The sequence below is a fragment of the Mus caroli genome, chromosome 7 (genome assembly GCF_900094665.2).
Source record: "Mus caroli chromosome 7, CAROLI_EIJ_v1.1, whole genome shotgun sequence".
NCBI classification, from domain to species: domain Eukaryota; kingdom Metazoa; phylum Chordata; class Mammalia; order Rodentia; family Muridae; genus Mus; species Mus caroli.
The window spans coordinates 28,309,276-28,336,895 of record NC_034576.1 but is presented as its reverse complement, the minus strand read 5'-3'; the positions used below and the strand labels follow the sequence as shown (position 1 = coordinate 28,336,895).

The following is a 27,620-nucleotide window of genomic DNA, read 5'->3' as shown; positions in this document are numbered from 1 at the left end:
ACTCTGTAGACCAGGCTGGCCTCGAACTCAGAAATCCGCCTGCCTCTGCCTCCCAAGTGCTGGGATTAAAGGCGTGCGCCACCACGCCCGGCTCTGCACCTATGTTTTTAAAAAGATAGGTTTAAGCCTAGTGGTGGTGGCGCAGGCCTTTAATCCCATCAGTTGGAAAGCAGAGGCAGGCGGATCTCTGAGTTTGAGGCTAGCCTGGTCTACAGAAAGAGTTCCAGCCAGGCTTGTTGCACAGAGAAATCCTGTCCTGAAATAAACAAAACAAATCAAAAGCCAGGCGCAGTGTCACGAACTTGGGGCTTCCTGGACAACCAGTTGAGCTGGGTCAGGGAGCTCCAAGCTCAGTGAGAAACCTGTCCCCTGGGTTCAATGCTCCCCAAAGTAAAGTGAAGAATGCTTGCGGACATACCCAGTGCTGACCTCTGACCTCCACATGCATGTGCACACATATGCACGAGCACCTGCATACATAACTACACACATGTGCACATACAAACATGTACACATATGTACACAGAAAGCCCCAGATGAACAAAGGGAAAGCCCCCACAAAATCCCACATGTAAACTTCCCCAAAAACAAACCAAGGAAAAAAACCAAAACAAAGGCACCCACCAAAAATTCCAATCTTAGATCTTATAGTAAGACTCCAGAAAATAACCCTATGCTTTGACTCCAACCTCGGGGTTTTAAACCAGAACCAAAATGAGAATTAAGCCACTGATACCCAAGCTTTGAATTTCAGACCCATCAATTTCTAAAAAACTCTACTATATATTACATATTATAATATATATAACATAACATACATTATATAACTATATGTAATATATTAATTAACTGATTAATAATATATAATATATATTTTATGTTATATACAATATATTATATGTTATATATTTATATACTACATGTTATATAATATATAATACATACTTTATAATAAAAATATGTGTAATATATGATACAATATATAATGCACTTTTATGTGTATGGCTGTTTTGCCTGTGTGTATGTTTGTGCACCATGTGGTGCCTGGTGCCTGCAGAGGCCAGAAGGTCATGTTGGATCCCCTGGAGCTGGAGTTGTAGACAGACAGTTCTGAGCTGCTTCGGGGGTGCTAGGCACAGGACTGTCATATCCTCTGCAATGGCAGCAAGTGCTCTTAGTTGCTGCGTCACCTCTCCAGTCCCCTCATCACTTAACTACAAAGCTCGGGTCTTTCCAACCTTATACTTCCGAGATCAGCCTCAAACTCAGACCACAACCCAGGACCTTGGCCTCATATGTCAGCCTAAGATTCCCTCAAACTAACACTCAGTATTGAAGTTCTACCTGACAGTTCTAGCCCCAGAGCCAACCATCGCACCTCTAAACCCAAACCCCAGGCCTCAGAACACGGACCCCAACTGCAGGGAACACTGGCCCCACAGACCCCAACTGCAGGGAGCACTAGCCCCGCGGGAGCACTGGCCCCAACCCCTGACTGAATAATCTGACCCCAATCTCAAAGCTCCAGAGAACCCTGTGTCACGGAGCCCAAGTCCCCTGACCTTATTCTGTCATATCCAGATCCCTACGGGGTGGTCTCCAACCTCAAATCCCAAACCTCACATCCTCCCTTTCCAGTCCTTAGACACGGCCTAGATCACAGACCACCAACTCCCCAGGCCTGCCCTAACCTTCCCCAGAGGAGATATGCGACCCCTCGACTCCACACTGACATCCAGGTCTTCCTGGGGTTCTTGCCTCACAGCAACCACCTCTCCTTGATCTTCCTCAGGCTTTGTGACTGGAGGCCATGTCCTGTGCCTCTTTCATGGACATATGGATGAATGTCTGACCATTTCCCCTTCTGACAGTGATGATCAACGCAGGTCTGGGCTTGGGACAAGGAGACCTGGGGTCTAGGGGTATTGGGGGGGGAGGAAGATTGGTTGGGATTTTGTGCTGTTTAGCTTTCTATTACTGTGACAAAATGCCCAAGAAAGTCAACTTTGTCAAAGAAAAGGCTATTTTGGCTCATGGTTTCAGTCCATGATTGCTTGGCCCTGTTACTTTAGGTGGGTAGCACAGTATATGGCAGGGGCTGTTTCTACCTTATGACATTGGGCCAAGGTTCTACTATTGCAGTGATATAACCTCTTTCCAGTAGGCACCCTCCCAAAGGTTCTACCACTCCCCAATAGTCCTAGAGGATGCAATAGTGCTAGAGACTAGGGACCAAGCCTTCCATGCATGGGCTTTTTGTGTATATCTCAGACCCTCTGGACAGGGCTAGGGACTGGAGTCTGCACTCTTAACCTTGTTCTCTCCCATATCCCCAGACTTGTCTACTACGAGGGAGGGCCCGTGTGCACTCATGCCCGCTCCCTATGGAGGCTAGAGCCGCTGAGAATCAGGTGCGGTGGGGCAAGGCTGGGGAGAGGTTGGGGACTACTCTGAAGCCTGGGAGGGGAGAAAGGGTCTTGAAGGAGTTATGAAGAAGATACTGGAAGGTTTGGAGGGGGCAACCTAGAGGGGCTGAGGGAGATGTAGGTCCTCAGGGGTCCTGGAGCCCTAGAGGAAAAGCCCTTGGGAGAGGTGGGAGGTTCCTGCGGAGCCGGCGCCCTGGAGATATCTGGGAGCGCTGCAGAATGTTCAGGGACTTGCAAGAGGACCAGAGCTGCTGAGCAAGGAGGAGGGGGGCTCTAAGAAAGATTTAGGGGTCACACGGAAGATCTAGGGAACCCTAGAAGAGAGATTGGCTGAGCAATTGCAAGCCAAGACTATGACCTTAATGGCTACTAGGGAGGGGTCTCCTGATTCTCCTCACTCTCACTGTCCATAGCTGGAGTGGAAGCCATCTCCGCTGGGGCCAGCCACTAAGAATCAGACATGTGACCACAGGGAGGTACCTTGGGCTCACTGAGGACCAAGGCCTTGTGGTGGTTGATGCCAGCAAGGCCCACACCAAGGCCACTTCCTTTTGCTTCCGAATCTCCAAGGTCAGTGTGTGTGTGTGTGTGTGTGTAGGGGGGGGTGCCCTTGCTCACCTGCAGCCCTGGCTTCCCTCTAGCCTCCTAGCTATTAGCTAGGATCTTGCTTGGGGTTTCCCATGATGCCAGGCCAAAAAGGCTGACCTCTGTCCCTTGTCCCTGTAGGAGAAGCTGGATGTGGCCCCCAAGAGAGATGTGGAGGGCATGGGTCCCCCTGAGATCAAGTATGGAGAGTCGCTCTGCTTTGTACAGCATGTGGCCTCAGGCCTGTGGCTCACCTATGCTGCCCCAGACCCTAAGGCCCTGAGGCTTGGGGTACTCAAGAAGAAGGTAGGTTCCTGGAAGGGGTGTGTGTGTGTGTGAACAGGGCTAGTGATGGGCCATGCTGTTCATCACCCAGCTTATTGGCAACTTTATAATGAGACTAGGGTAGACAGTGGAAAAAAAAAGAGGTGTATATGTGTCGTGTATGTGTGTGTGTGTGTGTGTGTGTGTGTGTGTGTGTGTGTGTGTGAAGAGAGAGAGAAGCAGGGATATAGACACACAGAAATTGAAAATTAGAGAGCCATACACACAGAGAGAAATAAATAAGGGTTAGGAAAATGGCTCAGTGGATGGAGGCGCTTGCTGCCAAGCCCGCGGCCTTGACTTTGATCCCTAGAACCTGTGCGGTAGATGGAGAGGCCTGGCCTCTGCAGGTCATCTCGGCTGCACAAACCCGCGTCCAGTCCCACAAGACTCTTCCAAACAATAGCAGGCTGAAAACAATACTCGTAAAGTATTGGCAGGGCTTGGTGGGTCACACCAATAACTCTAGCACTCGAGAAGCAGAGGGAGGACTGTGAGTTCGAAGTCAGCCTGGACTACATAGTGAACCCCTATTTCAAAAGACCCCAGAGAAAAAGCACCGGGTCTGTAGTTCAGCGTGGGACCTGCGTAGCATGCATGAAGCCCTAGGATCCATCCCCGTCACCCTAGAAAGCAGGTGGCCACCGTTCCTGACCCCTCTGTTGTCTGCACACCCAGGCCATGCTGCACCAGGAAGGCCACATGGATGATGCGTTGTCACTGACGCGATGCCAGCAGGAGGAGTCCCAGGCTGCCCGGATGATATACAGCACTGCCGGCCTGTACAACCAGTTCATAAAGTAAGCCCGCCCGCACATGTTCCTAGCCACGCATGCGCCTGACAAGCCCTCCTCAGACACTTCTGACATCCTTTGACTTCTGATTTAGACATGCATGACCTTCGACCTCACGTTCGCGACCATCACCTAAGTTTCACACCAGCACCCAAACCCTTGCTTGGCCCTCTCTAGTCCCGTTTCCTTCCATGCCTGCTACACACAGGGGCCAAGGCCTTTCTATTTCCCTGCCCTCCCCCGACCCCTCCCGTGGGAACTCTGTGGGAGTCCAGCACAGTGGTGGTTCCCAACCCCTCCTGAGCACTGTGGTCCCCACAGGGGTCTCGATAGCTTCAGCGGGAAGCCACGGGGCTCGGGGCCACCGGCTGGGTCAGCACTGCCCATCGAGGGCGTCATCCTGAGCCTACAGGACCTCATCGGCTACTTCGAGCCGCCTTCGGAGGAGCTGCAGCACGAGGAGAAGCAGACCAAGCTGCGCAGCCTGCGCAACCGACAGAGCCTCTTCCAGGAGGAGGTAAAGCTGCGACGTGAAGGGTGGGATTTTGGAGGGGGCGGAGTCAGGGGAGGAGCGCGAGAGAGGGCAGGGCCTGTTAGGAAACTGAAGGACCCCGCCTCAAGGAGCGGGGTGGGCAGTTTGATGGGCGGGGCATGGAGGGTAGGCGGGATTAAGGAGACTTGGGGTGGAGCCGTGTGAACATTTGGTCAAGTCAGAGGCTCCTAATGATAGATAGGGCTTCTGGGTTGGAGTCTGGGATCTGGCCTTTTCAGGTGAGAAGGGCAGTATCGGAGTGGGGTGTAGGGATACAGTAATAGAGGCTGATCTTGGCACATCTGGGAGGATATTATAGGGAGGACCTCAACTGGGCAGAGGTATTAGTCATCTTTTAGGAGAACAAGAAGGGAGGAGGTGAAGGGAAGAGGTGTGGGGTGCTCGGCTCTGCCAGATTAGAAGGACCCGAGAGGGGTGGAACAAGAGGTCCGGGACTCTGCTGCCCTGTCAGTGGTGGGGAATGTGTTTACACTAAGGCATAGCTTCCTTTCCTGATGAGCAAGAAAGAGCATAGTAACAATAATAAAACTACCGACAGGGTGGGATTAAGACGCTTAGATATAGTGAGTCAGGTAAGTCAGTACAGATAAGTGGGTACAGGAAGAGACCTTGTCTCACACACGCGCACACAAAAAAGGTGGAGGCTGGAGCGATGGCTCTGTGGTTAAGAATGTATTGCTGTATCGGAGGACTCGGGTTCAGTTTCCAAGTACCCGTATCTGGTGGCTCACAAACACCTAAACTCCAGCTCTAGGGGTGCCTTTGGCCTCCACAGGAACCCACACTCACACACACAAACCCCCTCACACACATATGTTTAAAAATAGTAACGTAAAGCTTAAATAAATAAATAAATAAATAAATAGGATGGCTGAACTTGAAGCACGTCTTTGATCCTAGTACTTGGAAGGCAGGAGCAGGAGGCAGGAGGATAGGATCCCTGTAAGTTCAAGGCCCAGCCTGGTGGATATAGGAATTTTCAGGCCAGCCAAGGCTACAAACTGAGACAAAACCTAAAACCAAGAAGCCAAATAACAAAGACGACCCCCAGAAGTTGACCTTTGGCCTCCAGAGGCACAAGAATGCACACCTGTGCATGAACAAATACATAACGCACACATTGTCTCAAAATGTAAAAATAGGAATGACTTTCAGGGATCATCCGGAACTCTTTTGTTTGTTTGTTTGGTTGGTTGTCTTTGTGATACAGGGTTTCTTTATGTAGTCCTGGCTGTCCTGGCACTCTGTAGACCAGGCTGGCCTCCAGCTCACAGAGATCCACCTCTGGAACGTTGAGATTAAAGGACCGTGCAGCTATTACTCCCAGCTTGATGCTTTTTTTTTTTTTTTTTAATTTCTGTGAGACCCTGTCTGTCTGTCAGTCAGTCTGTCTGACTGTTTCTTTCCTGCTCCTTCTTTGTTTAGTGATGTATTTTTTTTGTTTTTTGAGACAAGGTTTCTCTGTATAGTCCCGGCTGTCCTGGAACTCACTCTGTAGACCAGGCTGGCCTCTCGAACTCAAGAGATTCGCCTGCCTCTGCCTCCCAAGTACTGGGATTAAATGTGTGTGCCACCAACCTTGGTTTTCCCTCACTATGTAGCTCCCTCTGGAATTCTTAAGTGCAGGAAGGAAATACATGCAGATAGGTTTCATTCAGGCATTAATATAATGCAATTTGTTGTAAATTTGATATTCATTAATAAAACAGTATATTATAAATAAGTTTCTTTATATAGAAACATGCATAAGGCAAGGCTCTGCACTAACTCATTGATGAAATATTGTGTCCAGAGCAGAGCACTGTAGCTCATGCTGATAGGTCCCAACTATTTGGAAGGTCAAGTAAGAAGGTCTTTTGAGCCCAGGAGTTTGGGGCTAACCTGGGTCACACAACAAATATACTTCTTTCCCATCTACCTTCCTGTCCCCTGTCCTCTCCTCTTCTCCCACCCTCTCCCCCTCTCCCTCTTATCCTTGGCTGGCCATGAACTTGCAGTAGGGAAGGCTGACCTGTTCCTTGTGTTCTCACCTCCCAGGAATTGCAAGTGTATGCTCATGTTCACTTTATGGGTGCTGGGGAACAAACTCGCGACTTCATATGTGCTAAACAAATATTACCAACTGAGCTACATCTCCAGCCATGATACCATCTTTATATATATATATATGTGTGTGTGTGTGTATATATATATGTATATATGTGTGTGTGTGTATATATATGTGTGTGTGTGTGTATAGATATATAGATATATAGATGTATAGATGTAGATAGATAGATAGATAGATAGATAGATAGATAGATAGATAGATAGATATAGATATTATGGGCTAGCCTGGGCCCATTTGTTTTGTGCCTACACATATGTCTGTGTGAGGTGTCATGAGACCTGGAACTGGAGTTACAGACAGTTGTAAGCTGCCATGTGTGTGCTGGGGATTGAACCAGGGTCCTCTGGAAGAGCAGCCAGTGCTCTCTTAACCACTGAGCCATCTTTTCAGACTCTCTAGTCCCTAGAAATAAAAAATTTTAAGGCAGGGTGGTGGCACACCAGAATTTGGAAGGTCGAGGTAGGAGGATTTCCACAAGTTCAAATCCAGTCTGCCCTATGTAGTAAGTACTAAGTCTAGCCTGGTCTACACAACAAGATCCTGTTTTTAAAAAGCATAGTAAGTCAGGTATGGAGGCTTACACCTATAATACAAGCACTTGGGAACTGGGACATGAGGGTTGTTACCAATTCCAGGACTGGCCTTCTTTCAAATAAACAAGCAAAACCATACTTATCCAGACATTTGCAGAAACACCCTGTAGTTTTGCTGTGATTTGTGTAGTAAATGGCTCAATAGTTGGTAATTCACCATTCATGTGATTTTACAGAGTTACTGTGAAGAGTGAGAACTGGTTGTATATGCTTTACACACATTCTCTACGAGTGTTAGGATTCACACAATAAAAGGGCAGGAGAGGATGCTCAAAGTGCATGAGAAACTGAGTTAGATTCTCAGAACCCACCATGTAAAAATGTCAGGCATGCTGGGAAACACTTGGAGTCCCAGCAGTGGGGAGGCAGAGATAGGCAGATCCCCAAGGCTTAACAGCCAGCCAGTGTACCTAAGTGGTAGACTCTAGGCCAATGAGAAACTCATCTCAAAGGAGATAGAAGTTCTGTGACCTCCATATGCACACATCAGTGCATATATGTGCATGCCCATCTGCATACACACACATGCATAAAATACTCAGAATAGGGGCTGGAGCGATGGCTCAGCGGTTCAGAGCACTTGCTGCTCTCTCAGAGGACTTGGTTTCAGTTCCTTGCATCTACAGAGCAGATTACGACTGTCTACAGCTCCAGTTTTAGGGGATCCAACTTCCTCCTTTGACTTCTGCAGCCACTAGGCATCAAAATGTCCCACTCACGTTCCTGCAGGCAAACTACTTGTGGTATATATGTGTATGTATGTGTGTGTGTGTGTGTGTGTGTGTGTGTGTGTGTGTGTTTGTAATCAGAATAGTTAGGCGTGTTGGCACACACATTTAACATAAGAATTCTGGAGGCAGAGGTTAAGTATATCTCTATGAGTTTAAAACCAGCTTGGTCTACAGCCAGCCAAGGCTACATAGTGAGACAATAAGAGGAAAAAAAAAACATTAAAATGTCAGAGGGGAGAGGGTGAAAGTAGATCTCTTATTATTTTTTAAAAGACTTATTTATTTTATGTATGTGAGTACACTGCAGCTGTCTTCAGACACACCAGAAGAGGGCATCAGATCTCATTACAGATGGTTGTGAGCCACCACGTGGATGCTGGGAATTGAACTCAGCACCTCTGGAAGACCAGTCAGTGCTCTTAACCACTGAGCCATCTCTCCAGCCCCCTCTTATTTATTATTAAATGGTAAAAGTGAACTGCTCCAAGTGTGCCCAGGAGTGAGGTGCCTGGAAATGAGTAAAATGGAGAGAAAACGGCAGATCACCGAGGCACAAATTCAGCCTCATGTTAGCAAGGACATAGTCTAATGGAGGCTGAGGCAAAGAGCACATGAGCAGGTCAAGGAGAGGAAGGCAATACGCCTGGAGACACAGAGCCAAAGAAGCTCGGTGACCTCTGGGGACACAGCCATTACCTAGGAAATCTAGCGAAGGCTAGACCCGAGACTCCTGCTGTAAAACCTTCATTTCTTCGCCCCAGGGGATGCTCACCCTGGTCCTGAATTGCATTGACCGCCTCAACGTCTACACCACCGCTGCCCACTTTGCCGAGTTTGCAGGGGAGGAGGCAGCTGAGTCTTGGAAAGAGATTGTGAACCTGCTCTATGAACTTCTAGGTAAGGGGACCCAGAGCTAACTTCCCCGAGGGCACCCAGATGCCCTATCCTAATAGATCTGACTCTCGTGCCCCCTGCAGCCTCTCTGATCCGTGGCAATCGCACCAACTGTGCGCTCTTCTCCACAAACTTGGATTGGCTGGTCAGCAAGCTGGATCGTCTGGAGGCCTCATCTGGTAGGAGAACCCTGGATGGGGGATGGGAAGGTTGTGGGGGAAAGGCCATTCCACCTCACCTCTCCTCTGGGCACCCGGCAGGCATCCTGGAGGTGTTGTACTGTGTCCTGATTGAGAGTCCTGAGGTACTGAACATCATCCAGGAGAACCACATCAAGTCTATCATCTCCCTCTTAGACAAGCATGGGCGGAATCACAAGGTTGGCCCTGCATCCCTGACCCCTCCCCAGATCCCAGACCCACCTGCCGCTGCCTCGAATGTGCTAGGATTAAAGGCGTGTGCAACCACGCCTGGCTAACCTCAGGCTGCCCCTTGACCTCTGAACTTGACTTCCAGGTCCTGGATGTGCTGTGCTCACTCTGTGTGTGCAATGGTGTGGCTGTCCGCTCCAACCAGGACCTCATCACCGAGAACTTGCTCCCGGGCCGAGAACTTCTGCTGCAGACAAACCTCATCAACTATGTCACCAGGTGTGGCTCTTAACCCCAACCTGGAACCCAGCATGACCTCAGGCTCAGAGCCTCTCAATCCTCCCCGTGACCCAGGGACTTCAACCCAAGGAATGTCTCTTTCCCATCTCCTTGTCCAGGAGAGCCCCTTGTCCCCTGGCTCATGCTTGGTCCCTTATTCTTTCTTCTCTCTGGGTCTTGGTTTTGCCTCTGTCTCTTCCTTCTTTCTGTGTTTCCTCTTTCTCTTTGCCTGTTTCTGTCTGTTTCTCTTCCAGTTCCTTCTTCCTGGCTATCTCTCATCCTTTCTCTTTATCTCTTCAAAAGAATGTTTTATGTATGTGTGCATGCGTGTGTATATCTGTGTATTACTTGCCAGCCTGATGCCCATAGAGAATAGGAGATCAGATTCCCTGAAACTGGAGTTACAGTTGGACATGAGCCTCCAACTGAGTGCTGAGAATCGAACCCAGGTCCTCTGCAAGAGTAGCCAGTGTCCTTACCCTCTGAGCCACCTCTCCAGCCCCTCTCTCTTTACCTTTTGATGTCTGTGTGTCTCTCTGTCTTTCCTTCCTCTCTCTGGCTCTCCTCTCCATCTCTCCTGTCCTGTTTCCCCTGCAGCATCCGTCCCAACATCTTTGTGGGCCGAGCAGAGGGCTCCACGCAGTATGGCAAATGGTACTTTGAGGTGATGGTGGATGAGGTGGCTCCATTTCTGACAGCTCAGGCCACCCACCTGAGGGTGGGCTGGGCCCTCAGCGAGGGCTACAGCCCCTACCCCGGAGGCGGCGAGGGCTGGGGCGGCAATGGGGTCGGCGATGACCTCTATTCTTACGGCTTTGATGGGCTGCATCTTTGGACAGGTATCTATACCCTTCCAGGGAACTCTCACCCCTGACCATTGACCCCAAAGTCCCCAAGATTCTGACAGCACACCTTAGGGTTTAAGAATCCTGACTCCCAGAAGAAGCGAGCTGTTGACCCCTTACCTCTCATCTGACCCTAGCTGTAGAACTTTCGGAATCTTGAACTTCACCTGTTTCCTCATACCCTACGAGGGTGATCCCAGAAGACTGCCCAAATGTTATGACCTCTGACCTTTGATTTATGATCTCAGAGTTCTCAGAATTCAAGCTCTATGAAGATCAATATCTTACTGTATATGTCCCAGGAACCTTAATTTTAGGATAACCCATGGGAACCTTTGCTCACACAGACTCTAATATTGGGCCTCTACAGGATGTCTTAATAGCCACAACTTGTGGCAATACTATTGCTTTTGTGGGACCTTTGACCTTTGACCCTTTTCTGGTGACTTGTTGTAGGGCATGTGGCACGCCCAGTGACTTCTCCGGGACAACACCTCTTGGCCCCGGAGGATGTGGTCAGCTGCTGCCTGGACCTCAGCGTCCCATCCATCTCCTTTCGTATCAATGGCTGCCCTGTGCAGGGTGTCTTTGAATCCTTCAACCTCGATGGGCTCTTCTTCCCTGTCGTGAGCTTCTCGGCTGGTATCAAGTGAGGGCCCATCCCTGTCCCACTGTCTGTCCCCAATCAGAAGCCATACCCCTAGAGGGCAGGGAAAGAGAAGCCTGCTTTACAACTGATTGGTGGCCAGTTGTGGTCACACGAAGGGCTATGTGACCTCAGTGTGTGACCCTCGTGGTCTCTGATTCCTATGTCTGTCCAGGGAACTCCAAGTAACTCTAGAATTTCACGATGACTTTATAATGACTCCAGACTCTCACAGAGATGTCTCAATGGCTCAAGACCATTCCAATGACCTGCAGTGACCCCAGACTCTTTCAACGACTTTAGCATTTGATAGTGATCTAAGATCAGGTTCGACACCCCAGTGGTCCCAGAGTCCCCGTGATGGTCTAACGAGCTCAGACTTGCCCAGTGACCCCCTGTCACCTGTGTACTCCACGTCCTTTCTGAGCACTCTCAACCCTATGAATTCCCGCTCCATGGAAATCTTGCTTATTTTTTAATGATCGTAGAGTTGAAGTGACTCCTAAATGACTTTTGTGGTAGTAGGGAGGCAGAGCCAAGGCTGCTTGGGATCCTCATAGTCCCCTAGAAGAGTGGTTCTTAAACCTGCATAATGCTGTGGCCCTGCAATACAGCTCCTCGTGTTATCCTGACCCCCCCCCCCAGCTGTAAAATTATTTTTGTTGCTACTTCAAAAATGTAATTTTGCTACTATTCAGAATTGTAATGTATTTTCTAATGGGTCACGTGACCCCCCCAAAGGCTGTTGTGACCCACAGGTTGAGAAGTAAAGCCTTAGAACATTGCACTGACCCCAGAGTTGCTCACATATCCCCCACTAACTGAAAGCTCTTGCCTTCATCCCCGCTCTCCTCCTCCAGAGTGCGCTTTCTCCTTGGTGGCCGCCATGGTGAATTTAAGTTCTTGCCCCCACCTGGCTATGCTCCATGCCATGAAGCTGTGCTCCCTCGGGAGCGACTCCATCTCCAACCCATCAAAGAGTATCGCAGGGAGGGGCCTCGGGGACCCCACCTGGTGGGCCCCAGTCGCTGCCTCTCACATCTGGACTTTGTACCTTGTCCTGTGGACACCATCCAGGTACCACCAGCTTTTGCAAGGGTTTTCTTTCTTCTAAAAATTTAAAGAAAAATTGTCTTGGCTTCTATTGCTATGAGAAAACACTGACTGAAAGCAGCTTGGGGAGAAAAGGGTTTATTGCAGCTTGTATTTCTACATCAGAGTCCATCAGTAAGGGAAGTCAGTGCAGGGCTTCCAGCAAGGAATTTAGAGACTGGGGGCGTGGCTCAGTGGTAGAGCCCCTGCCTAGAATCCCCCAGTGAGGGGCTGGGGGTGTGGCTCAGTAGTAGATCCCCTGCCTAGAATCCCCCAGTGAGAGACTGGGGGTGTGGCTCAGTGGTAGAGCTCCTGCCTAGAATTCCCCAGTGAGGGGCTGGGGGCATGGCTCAGTAGTAGAGCCCCTGCCTAGAATCCCCCAGTGAGAGACTTGGGGTGTGACTCAGTGGTAGAGCTCCTGCCTAGAATCCCCCAGTGAGGGGCTGGGGGCGTGGCTCAGTAGTAGAGCCCCTGCCTAGAATTCCCCAGTGAGAGACTGGGGGTGTGACTCAGTGATAGAGCCCCTGCCTAGAATCCTCCAGTGAGGGACTGGGGGCGTGGCTCAGTGGTAGAGCCCCTGCCTGGAATCCCCCAATGAAGGGCTCAGGGCATGGCTCAGTAGCATATGGCAATTGCCTGATGTGTATGAAGCTCTGGGTTCCAGTCTCACAGTGTGTGTAGAACTCTTAGTCAGATTCATATCACCCCCTTTATAAAGCGATGAAGGACAGAATTCAACTGCTGGTTCAGCCAGTGGGTTTTTTTTCTGAACAGTTTTCTGGATCTGGCTCTAGCTCTGGTTGGATGGGGCTGGAAGCTCAATGAGAAATAGCCTAAACTGTGTTCAAGGGCTTCCCAGTCCACAGGGACACATGGATCTGTCTGTCCCCAGGTGCTCCTTAATTTTAATGATACTGGACATTGCCTTTCTAGTTAAGGCAAGGGGTGGGAACAGGGCTTTGGAGCATCACTGCCGGGATAGGAGACTATCCAGGACTCCTTCGTTATTGGAAAAAGAGGTCACAGTGGAGGTGCAATAGTATCTCAGAGATCTCACAAGTGTCCCTGTACCCCCAGATCGTCTTGCCCCCCCACCTGGAGCGGATTCGGGAGAAGCTGGCAGAGAACATTCATGAACTCTGGGCACTGACTCGCATTGAGCAAGGATGGACCTATGGTCCGGTGAGCCTAGACCCTGGAGGGAGGAGCAGGAATGGTAGGGAGGACCGGTACCTGGGGACTTCAGGGAAGCAAGAAATCTTTGGACTGCAAATGGCAGAATAGGTGGGAGATCAGTGGGTCACCATATATGGGTAAGGGGGGGCTGAAGGGGAACCCAGACACTGACTCTGGTGTTTCTCTAGGTTCGGGATGACAACAAGAGGCTGCACCCATGTCTTGTGAATTTCCACAGCTTGCCAGAACCTGAGCGGAATTACAACTTGCAGATGTCAGGGGAGACACTCAAGTGAGAGGCTCAGGGGAGCAGGGAGTGGGTACAACTGACAGTCAGGGGGAGGCAGAGGAGAGAGAAGAGCAGAGACTGGGAGAAGAGAAGCCAGAGGGGCTCATGGTGGCTTGGAGTAGTGTGCTTGCCCGGGATCCACCAGTGAGGGGCTAGGGTGTGGCTCAGTGCTCTTTTAACACACAGTGTCCTGGACTCTGTCTCCAGTATAGCTGGGGAGCTGAGTTTAGAGTCCAGGTCCCATAGAACAAACCACACATGGGGATGGAGAGATGGCTCAGGGGTTAAGAGCACTGGCTGCTATTCCAGAAATCCCCAGTTCAATTCCCAGCATCCACATGGTGACTCACAACCATCCGTAAATGGAATCTGATGGCCAGTGCTGGTGTGTCTGAAGACAGCTACAGTGTACTCATATAAATACAATAAATAAATCTTTAAGAAAAAAAGCCACACAGCCGGGCGTGGTGGCGCACGCCTTTAATCCCAGCACTCGGGAGGCAGAGGCAGGCGGATTTCTGAGTTCGAGGGCCAGCCTGGTCTACAAAGTGAGTGCCAGGACAGCCAGGGCTACACAGAGAAACCCTGTCTCTAAAAAAAAAAAAAAAAAAACCAAAAAAAAAAAAAAAGCCACACACGATGAATGGTACCTGTGATACCAGCACTGGAGAGGAGCCTGACAACTTATTAGACAGCCAGTGTGCCCAGTTGGTGAACTCTAGGTTCAGCGAGAGATTGTGCCTCAAGAAATAAGGCAGAAAACAGGTGAGAAAGGCACCTGATATAGACCCATGATCTCTAAACACATACGTTCGTGCACACACAAGCGTGCGCCCAGACAGTATCTGAGACAGACAGACAGACAGACAGGTGATGTGCTTCCATCATCCAGACACTTATGAGGCCGGGCTGGGAGGATGACCCCAGCCCAACGCTTTGAGGATAGCCTGGGCTATCATCAGTGAGACGCTCTCACAAGCTGTGGAGGGGAGGCAGGAAGCCATAGCAAAGGATGGGTAGACACAGGAAGGGACAGAGAAAGAAACAGTCAGGGGAAGCTGACCACCACCAAAGGGATGCGGAGATGAAGGAGTACAGGAAGAGAAAGGTCACCCAAGGAGAGGGTGCACAGGTGTCAGAGCAGCCAGACAGAGACAGAGGTGGCAGGGCAGGGAGCTCTGCAGGCTGTGACCTTGTCCTGCTCCCCTGCTCAGGACTCTGTTGGCCCTGGGCTGCCATGTGGGCATGGCCGATGAGAAGGCAGAAGACAACCTGAAGAAGACGAAGCTCCCTAAGACGTAAGTATGGGTGGCCTGGCCTGCTTGGAGGCAGGCTGGTGAAGGATTCATAGGGAGGTCTAAAAAGATCAAAGAGCCATGGCAGTGACGCTGAGGTCATAGATGAAACTGCACAGGTTAGGCTGCAGGCTGGCAGGTCAGGAGGCAGGGGGCAGGGGGCAGAAGTGAATGTCCAGGGTTAAAGAATTAGGACTTTCAGAGGCAGAGACTGAACCAGGATGCAGGGTCAGGAGCTGCCCTGAGAAATCTAAGGTGACATTTCCATCTTAGAGTCCTGGGTCAGAGATAGAAGGTGAGAATCCAGAGGTTGCTGGAGACATAAGTAACTGGTCCTAGGATGATGGGTGAGGGGATAGAGATCTCGAGTTCAAAGGTCAAGGACTTCAAAGCCAGGTGTTTAGGAGTGTTTGGGTATGGGTCAGAAACATGAAACCTCAAAGCTAGAGTTGCATAGTGTGCTCAAGAGAAAGACTCCCAGAACTGGGTGTGGTGGATGGAGCACATCTGTCCAGAGCCTGAGACAGAAACATTTGGGAGTTTGAGGCAGTCTGGGATATATAGTGAGACCCCATCTTAAAAACAACAAAACCCCCCAAAGAAGCAAAGATAAGACTCCCAGTTTCAGGAAACTGGTATGGCTCAGTGGAAATTTACTCAGACACACATACACATAAGTAAAAAATACATTAATTTTTTTTTTAAAATGAAGGGGTCGGAGCTGGTGAGATGGCTCAGCAGGTAAGAGCACTGACTGCTCTTCCAAAGATCCTGAATTCAAATCCTAGCTACCACACGGTGGCTCACAACCACCCATAATGAGATCTGACGCCCTCTTCTGGTGCATCTGAAGTCAGCTACAGTATACTTACATATAATAATAAATAAAATCTTTAAAAATAAATGAAGGAGACACAGAAGTCAGCAGTGCCAAGCCCCCCACAGATAGTTCAATCCTGGAAACCCACGTGAAGGTGGAAGGAGAGAGCTGAGCCCACAAACTTTACCTCTACATGCACTGTACACACTTGATCCCTACCCCACACAGACCACAGACGTACAAACAACAACAGGGTTAAAGATCTTAGGGTCCTGGGACGGGCCAGAATCCCATAGCCAACCCAGTGTGGTGGTGCACACCTTTAATTTCAGAACGCAGGAGGCAGGTCTTTGTGAGTTCAAAGCTAACCTGTTCTACACAGTGAGTTCCAGGCTAGCCAGGGCTATACAGTGAGACACTGTCACATCTGCAGGTATATGATGAGCAATGGATACAAGCCGGCTCCTCTGGACCTGAGCCACGTGAGGCTGACGCCTGCACAGACAACTCTGGTGGACCGGCTGGCAGAGAACGGGCACAATGTCTGGGCGAGAGACCGCGTGGCACAGGGCTGGAGCTACAGTGCTGTGCAGGACATTCCTGCACGCAGAAATCCTCGCCTCGTGCCCTACCGCCTGCTGGACGAGGCCACCAAACGCAGCAATAGGGACAGCCTCTGCCAGGCTGTGCGCACCCTGCTGGGCTATGGCTACAACATCGAGCCTCCTGACCAGGAGCCCAGTGAGTGCTGACCTCTGTCTCCACCCCTAAGCTTACCTTGACCTTGACCCCTGACCCTTCAGTGATTAACATTTCTGATCTTTAACACTGATCAGAGGTTGGTAAGCATTTACCCCTCTCTTTGACCCTTACCCTTACCACATCACCCTGGTCTTGATGCCATCTGACCACTGACCTTGATCTGACTCAGTGTTTGTGTGGCCCATGACCACAGTGTTGAGCTGTGGGACCATGCCATGTGCCCAGTGAGTGCTGACCTCCACCTTTGACCCTTAACCCCAAACCCTGGGTAGAGCTGTAACATGAAGCCACTCAACCCAAGGACTGGGTTCCTAACTCCTGTCGGGAACCTGATCTTTCACAATTCCCCAACCAAGCCTTGACCCCAAGAATGACCACCGTACCCAGGCTCTCCCTCCCTCCTCCTTTTCTGCACACTGGTTGGTTTTTTTTGTTTTTGTTTTTGTTTTTGTTTTTGTTTTTTGTCTTTTGAGGAAGACTCTCAATAGCTGAAGCTAGCCTGGTGCTCATTATGTAATCCAGGCTCATGGTCTCCTGCCTTGGCCCCCTACGTACTGGGATTATAAGTATGCATTACTCTGCCTGGCTGTGATCATGATTACTTCCAATATGGTGTCTCACGTAGCCTGGATAAGCCAGGTGACCCTCAACTTGTACAGCTGAGGCTGGCCTTGAACTCTGGATTCCCTTGGTAACTATTTATTTATTTATTTATTTATTTATTTATTTATTTATTTATTTTCTGAACTGGGCATGGTGGCTTTAGTCCCAGCACTCAGGAGTCAGAGGCTGTGAGTCTGGTCTACATAGCAAGTTCCAGACCAGCTAAAGCTACACAATGAGACCTTGTCTCAAAACCAAAGACCACCAAGACAGTGTGAAGGGAAGCCCCTCCCCTTTTCTGGTCTCACCTCACCTCTAGATATCTTGGGATCCACTTCCTTCCCAGCTTCTCTAACTCTACCTGGTCTCCTTGTAGGTCAGGTGGACAGCCAGTCTCGTGGTGACCGGGCCCGCATCTTCCGGGCAGAGAAGTCCTATGCAGTCCAGAGTGGCCGATGGTACTTTGAGTTCGAAGCAGTCACCACAGGAGAGATGCGAGTGGGCTGGGCAAGGCCTGAACTGAGACCTGATGTGGAGCTGGGAGCAGACGATTTGGCCTATGTCTTCAATGGGCACCGAGTGGGTACCTCACTGGCCTCCATTCTGTCTGGCCTGTGGTTTCTCCTGGTCACACATTCTAATCCTGTCTGTTTGTGCCTCTCTGTTCATTGATCCATGAATCTGCCATACATTATCCATGCATTCATGCATATATACACCCATGCATCCATCCATGCATCCATCCAACCATTCATCCATCCATCCATCCATCCATCCACACCATCTGTCTATCCATTTGCTTCTGTATGCATCACCTCACGTTTTCCCCTTCCTTATTTCTGTCCCAACCCTTACACTACCCCATGTCTGGTCTGTATGCCTCTGCCATGGGGACACCGGCAGGAAGCAGGCATAGGGTAGAGATTGGTGAAGGCAATTTCAGGTTCACGGATGCAAATGGGAGGAAGATGGAGGGTACCATGGTGACCCTCTCCTGTCTCACATGCACTGAACTTGATACTGTGTGTGTCTTCTCATGTAGACACATGCCACACATGACTGTCCCTTGTCTCCGTTTCTCTGGATGCCTCTCATCGTGGGTTCCTGGGGTTCTCCTCGCAGGGCCAGCGCTGGCACTTGGGCAGTGAGCCATTTGGGCGCCCCTGGCAGTCGGGCGATGTCGTCGGCTGCATGATTGATCTCACAGAGAACACCATCATCTTCACCCTCAATGGCGAGGTCCTCATGTCTGACTCGGGCTCGGAAACAGCCTTCCGTGACATTGAGATCGGGGACGGTGAGAGCCACCATCTCTTTACATCTCTTTACATCTCTTCCTGGTCTAGTTCTCCTGTCTTCTATGGCCCTCCTTCCCACCGATGCCTGTAGCACCCTCCTGTTCACCCCACCCATTGTCCCTTTCCCTCAGGCTTCCTGCCAGTCTGCAGCTTGGGACCTGGTCAGGTGGGCCACCTGAACCTGGGCCAGGATGTGAGCTCCCTGAGGTTTTTTGCCATCTGTGGCCTCCAGGAAGGTTTTGAGCCGTTCGCCATCAACATGCAACGCCCAGTTACCACCTGGTTTAGCAAGAGTCTTCCTCAGTTTGAGCCTGTGCCCCTTGAACACCCCCACTATGAGGTAAGAATCGATTCCCATGCACATGGTTATTATTAATATTCTGTGCTGCTGAGGACCAAACACAGGACATGATGCACACTAGATAACATATTCTCTTTTTTCTCTTTTCTGGTGGTTCCAGGGATTGAACCTAAGGCCTTTCACATGCTAGGCAGGGGCTCTACCACTGAGCCACGCCCCCAGCCCCTCACTGGGGGATTCTAGGCAGGGGCTCTACCACTGAGCCACACGCCCCCAGACCCTCACTGGGGGATTCTAGGCAGGGGCTCTACCACTGAGCCACGCCCCCAGCCCCTCACTGGGGGATTCTAGGTGGTGTTTCCTGGTGTGTTTCTAGAACAGTGCCTAGAACACAGTAGGAATTCCTGAGATATTTGTAGTCTAGATAGATGATACATGGATGGATAAATGAATGCATGGAAGGACAGATGGATGTAAATTGATGTGTGGGAGATGGTGACTCACAGATGGTGTGTAATGTATGTATATGTGTCTGTGTGTGTATGTATGTATTATGTATGAACACAGATGGATGCATGGGTAGGTGATGGGTAGATGGATAAATGCATGAGTGGAGTTGTGCATTGAATGCATGTGTGGAACCTTACTCTGCAGTGCACAGGGAGGTTCTGAAAATTCCTCCAAGCGATGCCAGTGTAGGACCAAGCTATTAACTCTTTATAAGGCTCAGAGTTGGATAGAGCCTAATAGCACTCCATAGCCAAGCCCCATCATGCTATTTTAGATAATTCCCACCCAGAGGCCTAATAGTGACTTTACACAGAACCGTGTTCAGGACCCTATCTCACAAGCCTGGCTCAGAGCTCCTGCCTCTCTCCCTCAAGGTGGCCCGCATGGATGGCACTGTGGATACACCCCCCTGCCTGCGCTTGACCCACCGCACCTGGGGTTCACAGAACAGTCTGGTGGAGATGCTGTTTCTCCGGCTAAGCCTTCCGGTCCAGTTCCACCAGCACTTCCGCTGCACCGCAGGGGCCACACCCCTGGCATCCCCTGGCCTGCAGCCACCTGCTGAAGATGAGGCCCGGGCAGCAGAACCAGATACGGACTATGAAAACCTGCGCCGCTCCGCTGGAGGCTGGGGAGAGGCTGAGGGGGGCAAGGATGGAACTGCCAAGGAGGGGACACCCGGAGGCACTGCCCAGGCTGGGGTAGAGGCTCAGCCTGCGAGGGCGGAGAATGAGAAAGACGCTACCACCGAGAAGAACAAGAAGAGAGGGTGAGTTAAGATCGGGGCTAGAAAGGGGCTCAGAGTCTGTTTTGGGATCCCCAGTTATGCAACTGCAATAATTTAAGAAGCCTCCATTGTTCCCCAAAGGGGCCCAGTTGTGCTAAGTGAGGTCAGAACACTGAGTGGTCTTGTGTGAGGCGAATGGTATTTATTATTTCCCAGCTATGCTGTCATTTCCACAAAATTACAACTATGAAACTTGAAGCAACACAATCCAAACAAACAACCAAAGCTAACTAACGTCAAAGAAGGCCAATATCAAGCACTGGACTGATGCAGGGTGGTGGCACACACCTTTAATCCCAGCACTCTGGAGTCAGAGGCAGGCAGATCTCTGAGTTCGAGGCCAGCCCGGTCCACAGAATGAATGAGTTCCAGGACAGCCAGGGCTACACAGAGAAACCCTGTCTCAAAACAACAACAAAAGGGAGGGGAGACTGGATTGAAAGAAAATCTATTTTCCCCCATCATAGCAGTGATTTTCACTTAGCATGAGTCTCTTTGAGGTTGTTTGGAAATGATAGTGTTGTTGGTGTCTATCACAGTTGGAGGTGCTGTTGCTAGAAGCTTGCCACCCAGTCATGGTGGCTTCACCTGTAATCCCAGCACTTGGGAGGCAGAGGCAAGCGGACTGTTCTCATAGTGAATCCCAGACCAGCCTGGGCTACATAGTGAGAGCCTGTCTCAAAAACCAATAAACGACATCAATTTAACAAACAAACAAACAAACAAACAAACACCTAACACAGGTCTGGGAGGATGGTGCAGTCGGTAAAGTGCTTGCCTTGAAAGCGTGAGCGTTCAGTTCCATCCCCAGAACCCACACGAAAGTGCCAGGGGTGGTAGCAGGAGCTTGTAGTCCCAAGGATGGAGCTTGGGATGGAGGCAGGCAGGCTATTGGGGCTCACTGGCTGGCCACCCTAGCCTACTCAAGTGAACTCCATGCCAACAGAAAACACTTGCACAAAACAAAGTGGGCGTCACTTCCTGTGGACACCAAAGGTTGTCGTCTGTCCTCCACATGCATGCACACACGTGCATGTGCACCTGCACACACAGATGCACCCACATGAATACACAAGCATGCACGCTCAATAAATAAATAAATAAATACAACTTAAAAAGTAGTACAAATGGATAATGTTGATTTAGAGAGACCACTGTGTGTTCCCATATATCTGGCTACTCTCTTTACCCTCTTTATTTTGCTTTGTTTTTAATAGCCCAGGCTGGCCTCAAACTTGCTGTAGAACTGAGGACAGCCGTGAACTCCCAATCCTCTTCTCTCACCTCCCCAGTGCGTGTGCACCACCACACCTAGCTATCAGTTGCCCTCTTTAAATGGGACTAGCCCAGCATCCACAAGCCCAGCACACGGCACTTCCTGAATAGACTGGGCTGGGCCAGTCAGGAATCCCCATTCTCCAGTGGCAAGCTCCTGGGGTTAGAAGGAGGGTCTAGCCGGGCGTGGTGGCGCACGCCTTTAATCCCAGCACTCGGGAGGCAGAGGCAGGCGGATTTCTGAGTTCGAGGCCAGCCTGGTCTACAAAGTGAGTGCCAGGACAGTCAGGGCTACACAGAGAAACCCTGTCTCAAAAAACAAAAAAAAAAAAACCAAAAAAAAAAAAAAAAGAAGGAGGGTCTAACCGGGACAGATGTGCTCCACATGATGACTATGGTGGGAAGAAGGAGGGGATGGGCTTAAGAGCTGCATCTAATGGCAGGCTCTCCTCTGACCTCCAGGTTCTTGTTCAAGGCCAAGAAGGTTGCCATGATGACCCAACCACCTTCTACTCCGGCTCTTCCCCGACTCCCTCGAGATGTGGTACCTGCTGACAACCGCGACGACCCTGAGATCATCCTCAACACCACCACGGTGTGAATCTAGGACGCCCCACTTTGGGGACAACCCCACCCCCCAACATAACAGGGAAACCCAGAACTTCCAGTTCATTGCTGTCATTCTTATAGCTGAGATACCCCAGTACATTCTAGAGAGTCAGAATGCAACACACGGATGCGATTTTTTGAACCTCCTATTCTCATGTATTAGTGGCCTAAAGATAGTAGGGGGTTCAGTGAAGCTATAAGGCAAACTTATATAACTCTTAGGGGTCCCAAAATGCAGAGAATAAGCCAATATAGATCAACATTCTGGATCAATTATATACATACAGTACTTGAATTTCAATAGCAAACATATTCCTGGGAGTAAAAATCCATAGTTACCCCAATATAGGTTGAGTCCTTAGATATTTGTTAAGATAGAAATCTTATTCATGCCAGGCTTGCTGGCACAGGTCTGTAATCCCAGCTACTGGGGAGGCTGAGGCAGGAGGATCACAAGTTCAAGGCCTGCCTGCTATGGAGGAGTTCAAGACGAGCTAAGGCAACAGAGTGCAGCCCCATACCACTGCTGAGGATGTAGCTCAGTGATAGAGCATTCACAAGGTCCTAGATTCCAGCATTGGTTCAGAAAAGGAGAGGATAGGAGGGGAGAGGGGAAAGGGGAGAGGGGAGTGCAGAGGAGAAGGGAGAGGGGAGGGGGTGGGAGGGGAGGGGAATGCACTATAACATTTAGGATCCTAGGCTACCTGGGTGCCATTTGGGTGAATCTCTTCAGTGCTCTGTGCCTTCTAGTGGAAGGACTGCCACTCACCAGTAAATAGAAGGGTAACAGTGGTAGTAACTCCCTGTGAGGTGGCTGGGCAGATGCTGTACGTTAGACAGTAAAGAACCTTACTTAGAGCACCAAGCTATTGTTGTGAGCTATTTTGTTGCTTTGCTGTAGTTTGAAGAAGGACCAGGTGTAAGGGTGCCACCAAGTATTCCCAAGGGGGCTCCCCAATCTTGGAAAGCAAGAACAGGCACACCAGCACACACTTAGACTCAGAAGATCTCTCATGTAGTAGGAAAGGCCATTTTTCCCACTGACCTCTGGTCCTCTCTTTATTATGTCACCAGTACTATTACTCTGTGAGGGTCTTCGCGGGTCAGGAGCCCAGCTGCGTGTGGGTGGGCTGGGTCACTCCTGACTACCATCAACATGACATGAGCTTCGACCTCAGCAAAGTCAGGGCGGTGACAGTGACCATGGGAGATGAACAAGGCAATGTCCACAGCAGGTACTGGGCGGGAGTGGGGGTTCTGTGTGCAGGCAGGAGGTTGGCATGGGCAGGATCTGTGAGCTCTGGGCACCAGCTTTAGAGATGCCTGGCTGGGGTTCCTAGGATCCTTGAGGAACAAAAAGAAATCATGGCAACCACTTCTTTCTTTCCTTTTTCCTTGCTCGTTAATTGTTTCTTTGTTCTACTTTCCTTCTTTTTAAATAGATACTTTCTATCTATTTATTATTTTATGTGCATTGGTGTTTCCGCTTGCTTATATGTCTGTGTGAAGGTGTCAGATTTTGGAGTTACAGACAGTCCTGAGTTGCCATAGGGGTGCTGGGAATTGAATCCGGGTTCTCTGGAAGAGCAGTCAGTGCTCTTAACCCCTGAGCCATCTCTCCACCCCTGTGCTATTTTATTCCCCCTTGTCTATTTATTCCCCCTTGCCTCCCATTTTCCCCTCTGTCTCTTCTGATTCCTCTTTTCTCTTCCTGTCTGTTCTCCTGACTCCCCTTTCCCCGATGCATACTAAACTATGGCTGTGGGGCATCTGGGCCCATGGTGGAGGGTTTTCTGTGCTCATTCTGCAGGTGGTGGGTGTTTGTGTGTGGGGCTCTGAGGTCACAGTATTCCTGGAGCTTGGGGAAGGAGGCATCGAGGGTTCCCTGACTGCAGGCGGATATGTGCCCTAACCAAGGTTGGGTTGTCTTTTCCAGCCTCAAGTGTAGCAACTGCTACATGGTGTGGGGCGGAGATTTTGTGAGTCCCGGACAGCAGGGCCGGATCAGCCACACGGACCTTGTCATTGGCTGCCTGGTGGATCTGGCCACCGGCTTGATGACCTTCACAGCCAATGGCAAAGAAAGCAACACCTTCTTCCAGGTGAGCCCAGCCCCTCACGCCTTAGCGACAGGATCCCAGGGTCTGAGGAAAAACCTTCAGAGCAGCCCCTGAGGTCAGAGCCTGGAGGGAGAAAACAGGCCTTCCCCTAAGTTGTGTCGTTGAACCTTCCATTAAAGTTCTGCCCAGGGTGGAGGGAAAGCAGAGCCTTGGCACTGAAGAGAGGTCTGTAGACTCACTCCCTCATGGGCTGGGTGACATCTGTCCTCTTCTCACCATGAAGCAAACCCCCTAGAGTAGGCCAAAATCTTCAAGTAGGTTTGTCCTTTTTTAGCATATCATTATTGTTGTTATTGTCACTGTTATTATTATCTAAATGTTCACATGTATATTAAGTATACAGAGACACCGAAGGAATTGTACAGTAACTCCCTGTTCACAAGCCCACCACCAAACTCGATTATTGACTCTTTGCCACATGTATGTCCAACCTACCCATCGTCCTTTAGCCCATCTGAGGTGGTCTTCGCAGTTTTTTTTTTTTTTTTTTTTTTGGTTTTTCGAGACAGGGTTTCTCTGTGTAGCCCTGGCTGTCCTGGCACTCACTTTGTAGACCAGGCTGGCCTCGAACTCAGAAATCCGCCTGCCTCTGCCTCCCGAGTGCTGGGATTAAAGGCGTGCGCCACCACGCCCGGCTTCGCAGTTTTTTTAAAAATGGTTTTTAATTTTTAGAGGTACTTCTAGATGAAGTTCCTTATTGGAAGATTTACTTCTCAGACTTTAAAAATGTGTATGTGTTTTGGGTTTTGGGTTTTTGGTTTTTTGCCTGCATGTACGTAAACGTACCATGCTCATGCCTGGTGCCTGCCCGTGGAGGTCAGAAGGCTTGGGATCTCCTAACCCTGGAGCTACATACAGTTGTGAGCCACCATGTGGGTTCTGAGAAGCGAATCCAGGTCTTCTGCAAGAGCAACAAGTGCTCTTAGCTACTGAGCCGTCTCGCTGGTCCCTATCTTATTTTATAAGACAAGATCTCACATAGATCAGGCTGTTCTCAAACTCAGCACGTAGCCCAGGATGACCTAAACTTGTGATCTTCCTGCCTTTACCTCCCAAGGGCTGGGATTCCAGGCCTGTGCCGCCGTGCTCAGCCTGCAAAACGACATTTTAAGTGGAGAATTTCAGAAACATACAAAAGCAGAATAGCACAATGAGCCACCAGGTCCCCATTACCAGCGTCAGCTACCACCCACTCAGAGCCAATCTCATTTCATCTCCACACCTACTCCCCTTCCACTCCCACTGAAGGGTTTGAAAGAAACTGCCGGCAGCACAGAGCCTCATCTCTTTAAAAGATAAAGATTATTTTTAAAAGGCAGAGCCACAATACTGTTATCGCTGAAAAGAAGAAAAGTTCCTAACTGTTCCTCACTGTCGTCAAATCCCTAGTCCATGCTCAGGTGTCTTTGATTGTCTCCAAAATGTCTCCGTGCCTCTCCTTTGTTTGAGTCAGAAGCTAAGTAAAGCGGGATCTTTTAACGAACTCCTACATCCTTCAAACCTCTTCACATATTGCCTCCTCTCCTCTCCTTCCTTCCTCCCTCTCTCTCTCCCATCCTTCCTGCCTTCCTTCCTTTTTTAAAGATAGAGTTTTATGCACCCTAGGCTGGCCAATATAGCCTTGGATGGCCTTGAACTCCTGATCCTTCTGCCTCCACCTCCCAAGTGCTGAGATCACAGGTGTGTGCCACCACACTCCACTTAGGTTCCCTCCCTCCCTCCCTCCCTCTCTCCCTTTCTCCCTCCTTCTGTCCTTCTCTCCCCTCTTTCCATGGAGCTCTCCCCTTCCCCTTTCTCCCCCTCTCTCCCTCTCCTCACCTTCTCTCCTTATCTCCCCTCCTCCACCCTTCTTCCTCCTCTTCCCCTCTCTGCCCCTCCCTCTCCATCCTCTCTGCCCCTCCCTCCCTCTGTTCTCAGCCTTTGGTGAGGGAACAGGCAGGCTCTGTGCTATCCATTTGTTCCTTACAGTGCGGTCCTTGGACCAGCAGCATCTGGAATTTTGTTAGATCCTGCAGGGTTGCAGGCCCCTCCTTGAACCTGCTGACTATGTCTCTACTTTATTGAGATTTCAGAGGTTTCTATGCAAGTTAACCCCTCAGGGAGTGTTCTGGCTTAGCTACCTACAGCCTCTGGCCTGTCATCCTAACACTGTTCTTGTCCTTTGTACCGCCAGTGAACTGGGGGTTGGGTCTGCACGTGTAGTTAGGTGCTGGTAAGGCTCCTCCCTCCTCGCAGTGTTGTTTGGGGAGATGGGAAAGCTGTTGAGGGTGGGTTCTACTAGGAGGGCCAGAGGAGGCCAGTCAGGAGCTCTGGCTTCTGAAGAGTGAGTGGGGAACGCACTCCTGAGGGACCCTGATGTGCACAAAGATGCAGTTGACAGGTTTCTCTGAAGGAGCTGGAGATGCTTGGCCTGGCTGCATCAGGGTAGCCAGGCTCAAGGCTCACCTACAACTATTGTGGATCTCCAGTGCCCAAGTGTGGTTCTACAAAATTGGGTCCAGGCAGAGTGCACAATGCCTCTGGCCCACCCTCTCGCTTACACCTTGACCTTTTCTCCCCCGCCAGGTGGAACCCAACACGAAGCTGTTTCCTGCTGTCTTTGTGCTGCCTACCCACCAGAACGTGGTCCAGTTTGAGCTGGGGAAGCAGAAGGCAAGGAGATGTGGATGGGAGTTTGCTTAGGCCAGGGTGTGCAGCGCGTACCTGGGCAGGGCTGGGAGGACCGCGAATCCTGACCCATTCTTCCCCACCCCGACCCCTGAACGCACAGAACATCATGCCGCTGTCAGCCGCCATGTTCCTGAGCGAGCGCAAGAACCCAGCCCCACAGTGCCCACCAAGGCTGGAGGTGCAGATGCTGATGCCCGTCTCCTGGAGCCGAATGCCCAACCACTTCCTACATGTGGACACGCGGCGTGCTGGAGAGCGGCTGGGCTGGGCAGTTCAGTGCCAGGAGCCGCTGATGATGATGGCGCTACACATCCCGGAGGAGAACAGGTCCAGGCCTTCCCGCAGCGCTCGGCTTCCCCCAACCCCCGCTGCGCTCGCTCGGTGCCTTTCCCAACTACAACCCCAGGACTACACACGTTCCCAGGAGGCTTCAGGTCTTAATCAGAGGACTCTGGCTCAGCATCAGCCTCCTCAAATAGCCCACCAGGGGGCTCTAGACCCATCCCAGTGAACCTCATATTCATCTTAGGAGAGCACAGTTACACCTCAGGGACACCAGACACTACAGGGACACTAAATTTGACTCAGAGAGCCCAGACAATGATCAAACTCCCCAACCCAGATAGATGTTAGATGTTTTTTTATGAATGCAGTGCTAGAGATTGAACCTAGGGCTTCTCACATGCTAGGCAAGTGCTCTACCAGCGGGGCCATAGCCCTAGCTCTTAAAATATATTTTTTTAATATTTTAAAAGTTATTATCGGGGCTGGTGAGATGGCTCAGTGGGTAAGAGCACCCGACTGCTCTTCCAAAGGTCCAGAGTTCAAATCCCAGCAACCACATGGTGGCTCACAACCATCC

General features: G+C 50.3%; 1 protein-coding gene across 1 annotated transcript in view; it reads left to right on the top strand.

Annotated features, from left to right (window-relative positions):
- The window catches only part of Ryr1 (ryanodine receptor 1), a 127,037-nt gene that overhangs the window by 11,677 nt on the left and 87,740 nt on the right, over positions 1-27,620 (top strand). The window contains exons 8-33 of the mRNA XM_021168604.1: positions 1,793-1,886; positions 2,337-2,411; positions 2,840-2,996; positions 3,153-3,317; positions 4,014-4,135; positions 4,451-4,646; positions 8,878-9,013; positions 9,094-9,189; positions 9,271-9,389; positions 9,527-9,660; positions 10,258-10,499; positions 10,962-11,154; positions 12,012-12,228; positions 13,321-13,425; positions 13,608-13,711; positions 14,923-15,006; positions 16,257-16,564; positions 17,565-17,767; positions 18,311-18,485; positions 18,618-18,826; positions 19,672-20,066; positions 21,822-21,954; positions 23,043-23,203; positions 23,905-24,070; positions 26,654-26,740; positions 26,859-27,085. Of these exons, the coding sequence (XP_021024263.1) occupies positions 1,793-1,886; positions 2,337-2,411; positions 2,840-2,996; positions 3,153-3,317; positions 4,014-4,135; positions 4,451-4,646; positions 8,878-9,013; positions 9,094-9,189; positions 9,271-9,389; positions 9,527-9,660; positions 10,258-10,499; positions 10,962-11,154; positions 12,012-12,228; positions 13,321-13,425; positions 13,608-13,711; positions 14,923-15,006; positions 16,257-16,564; positions 17,565-17,767; positions 18,311-18,485; positions 18,618-18,826; positions 19,672-20,066; positions 21,822-21,954; positions 23,043-23,203; positions 23,905-24,070; positions 26,654-26,740; positions 26,859-27,085 (4,303 nt within the window). The remainder of the gene's footprint in view (positions 1-1,792; positions 1,887-2,336; positions 2,412-2,839; positions 2,997-3,152; positions 3,318-4,013; positions 4,136-4,450; positions 4,647-8,877; positions 9,014-9,093; positions 9,190-9,270; positions 9,390-9,526; positions 9,661-10,257; positions 10,500-10,961; positions 11,155-12,011; positions 12,229-13,320; positions 13,426-13,607; positions 13,712-14,922; positions 15,007-16,256; positions 16,565-17,564; positions 17,768-18,310; positions 18,486-18,617; positions 18,827-19,671; positions 20,067-21,821; positions 21,955-23,042; positions 23,204-23,904; positions 24,071-26,653; positions 26,741-26,858; positions 27,086-27,620) is intronic.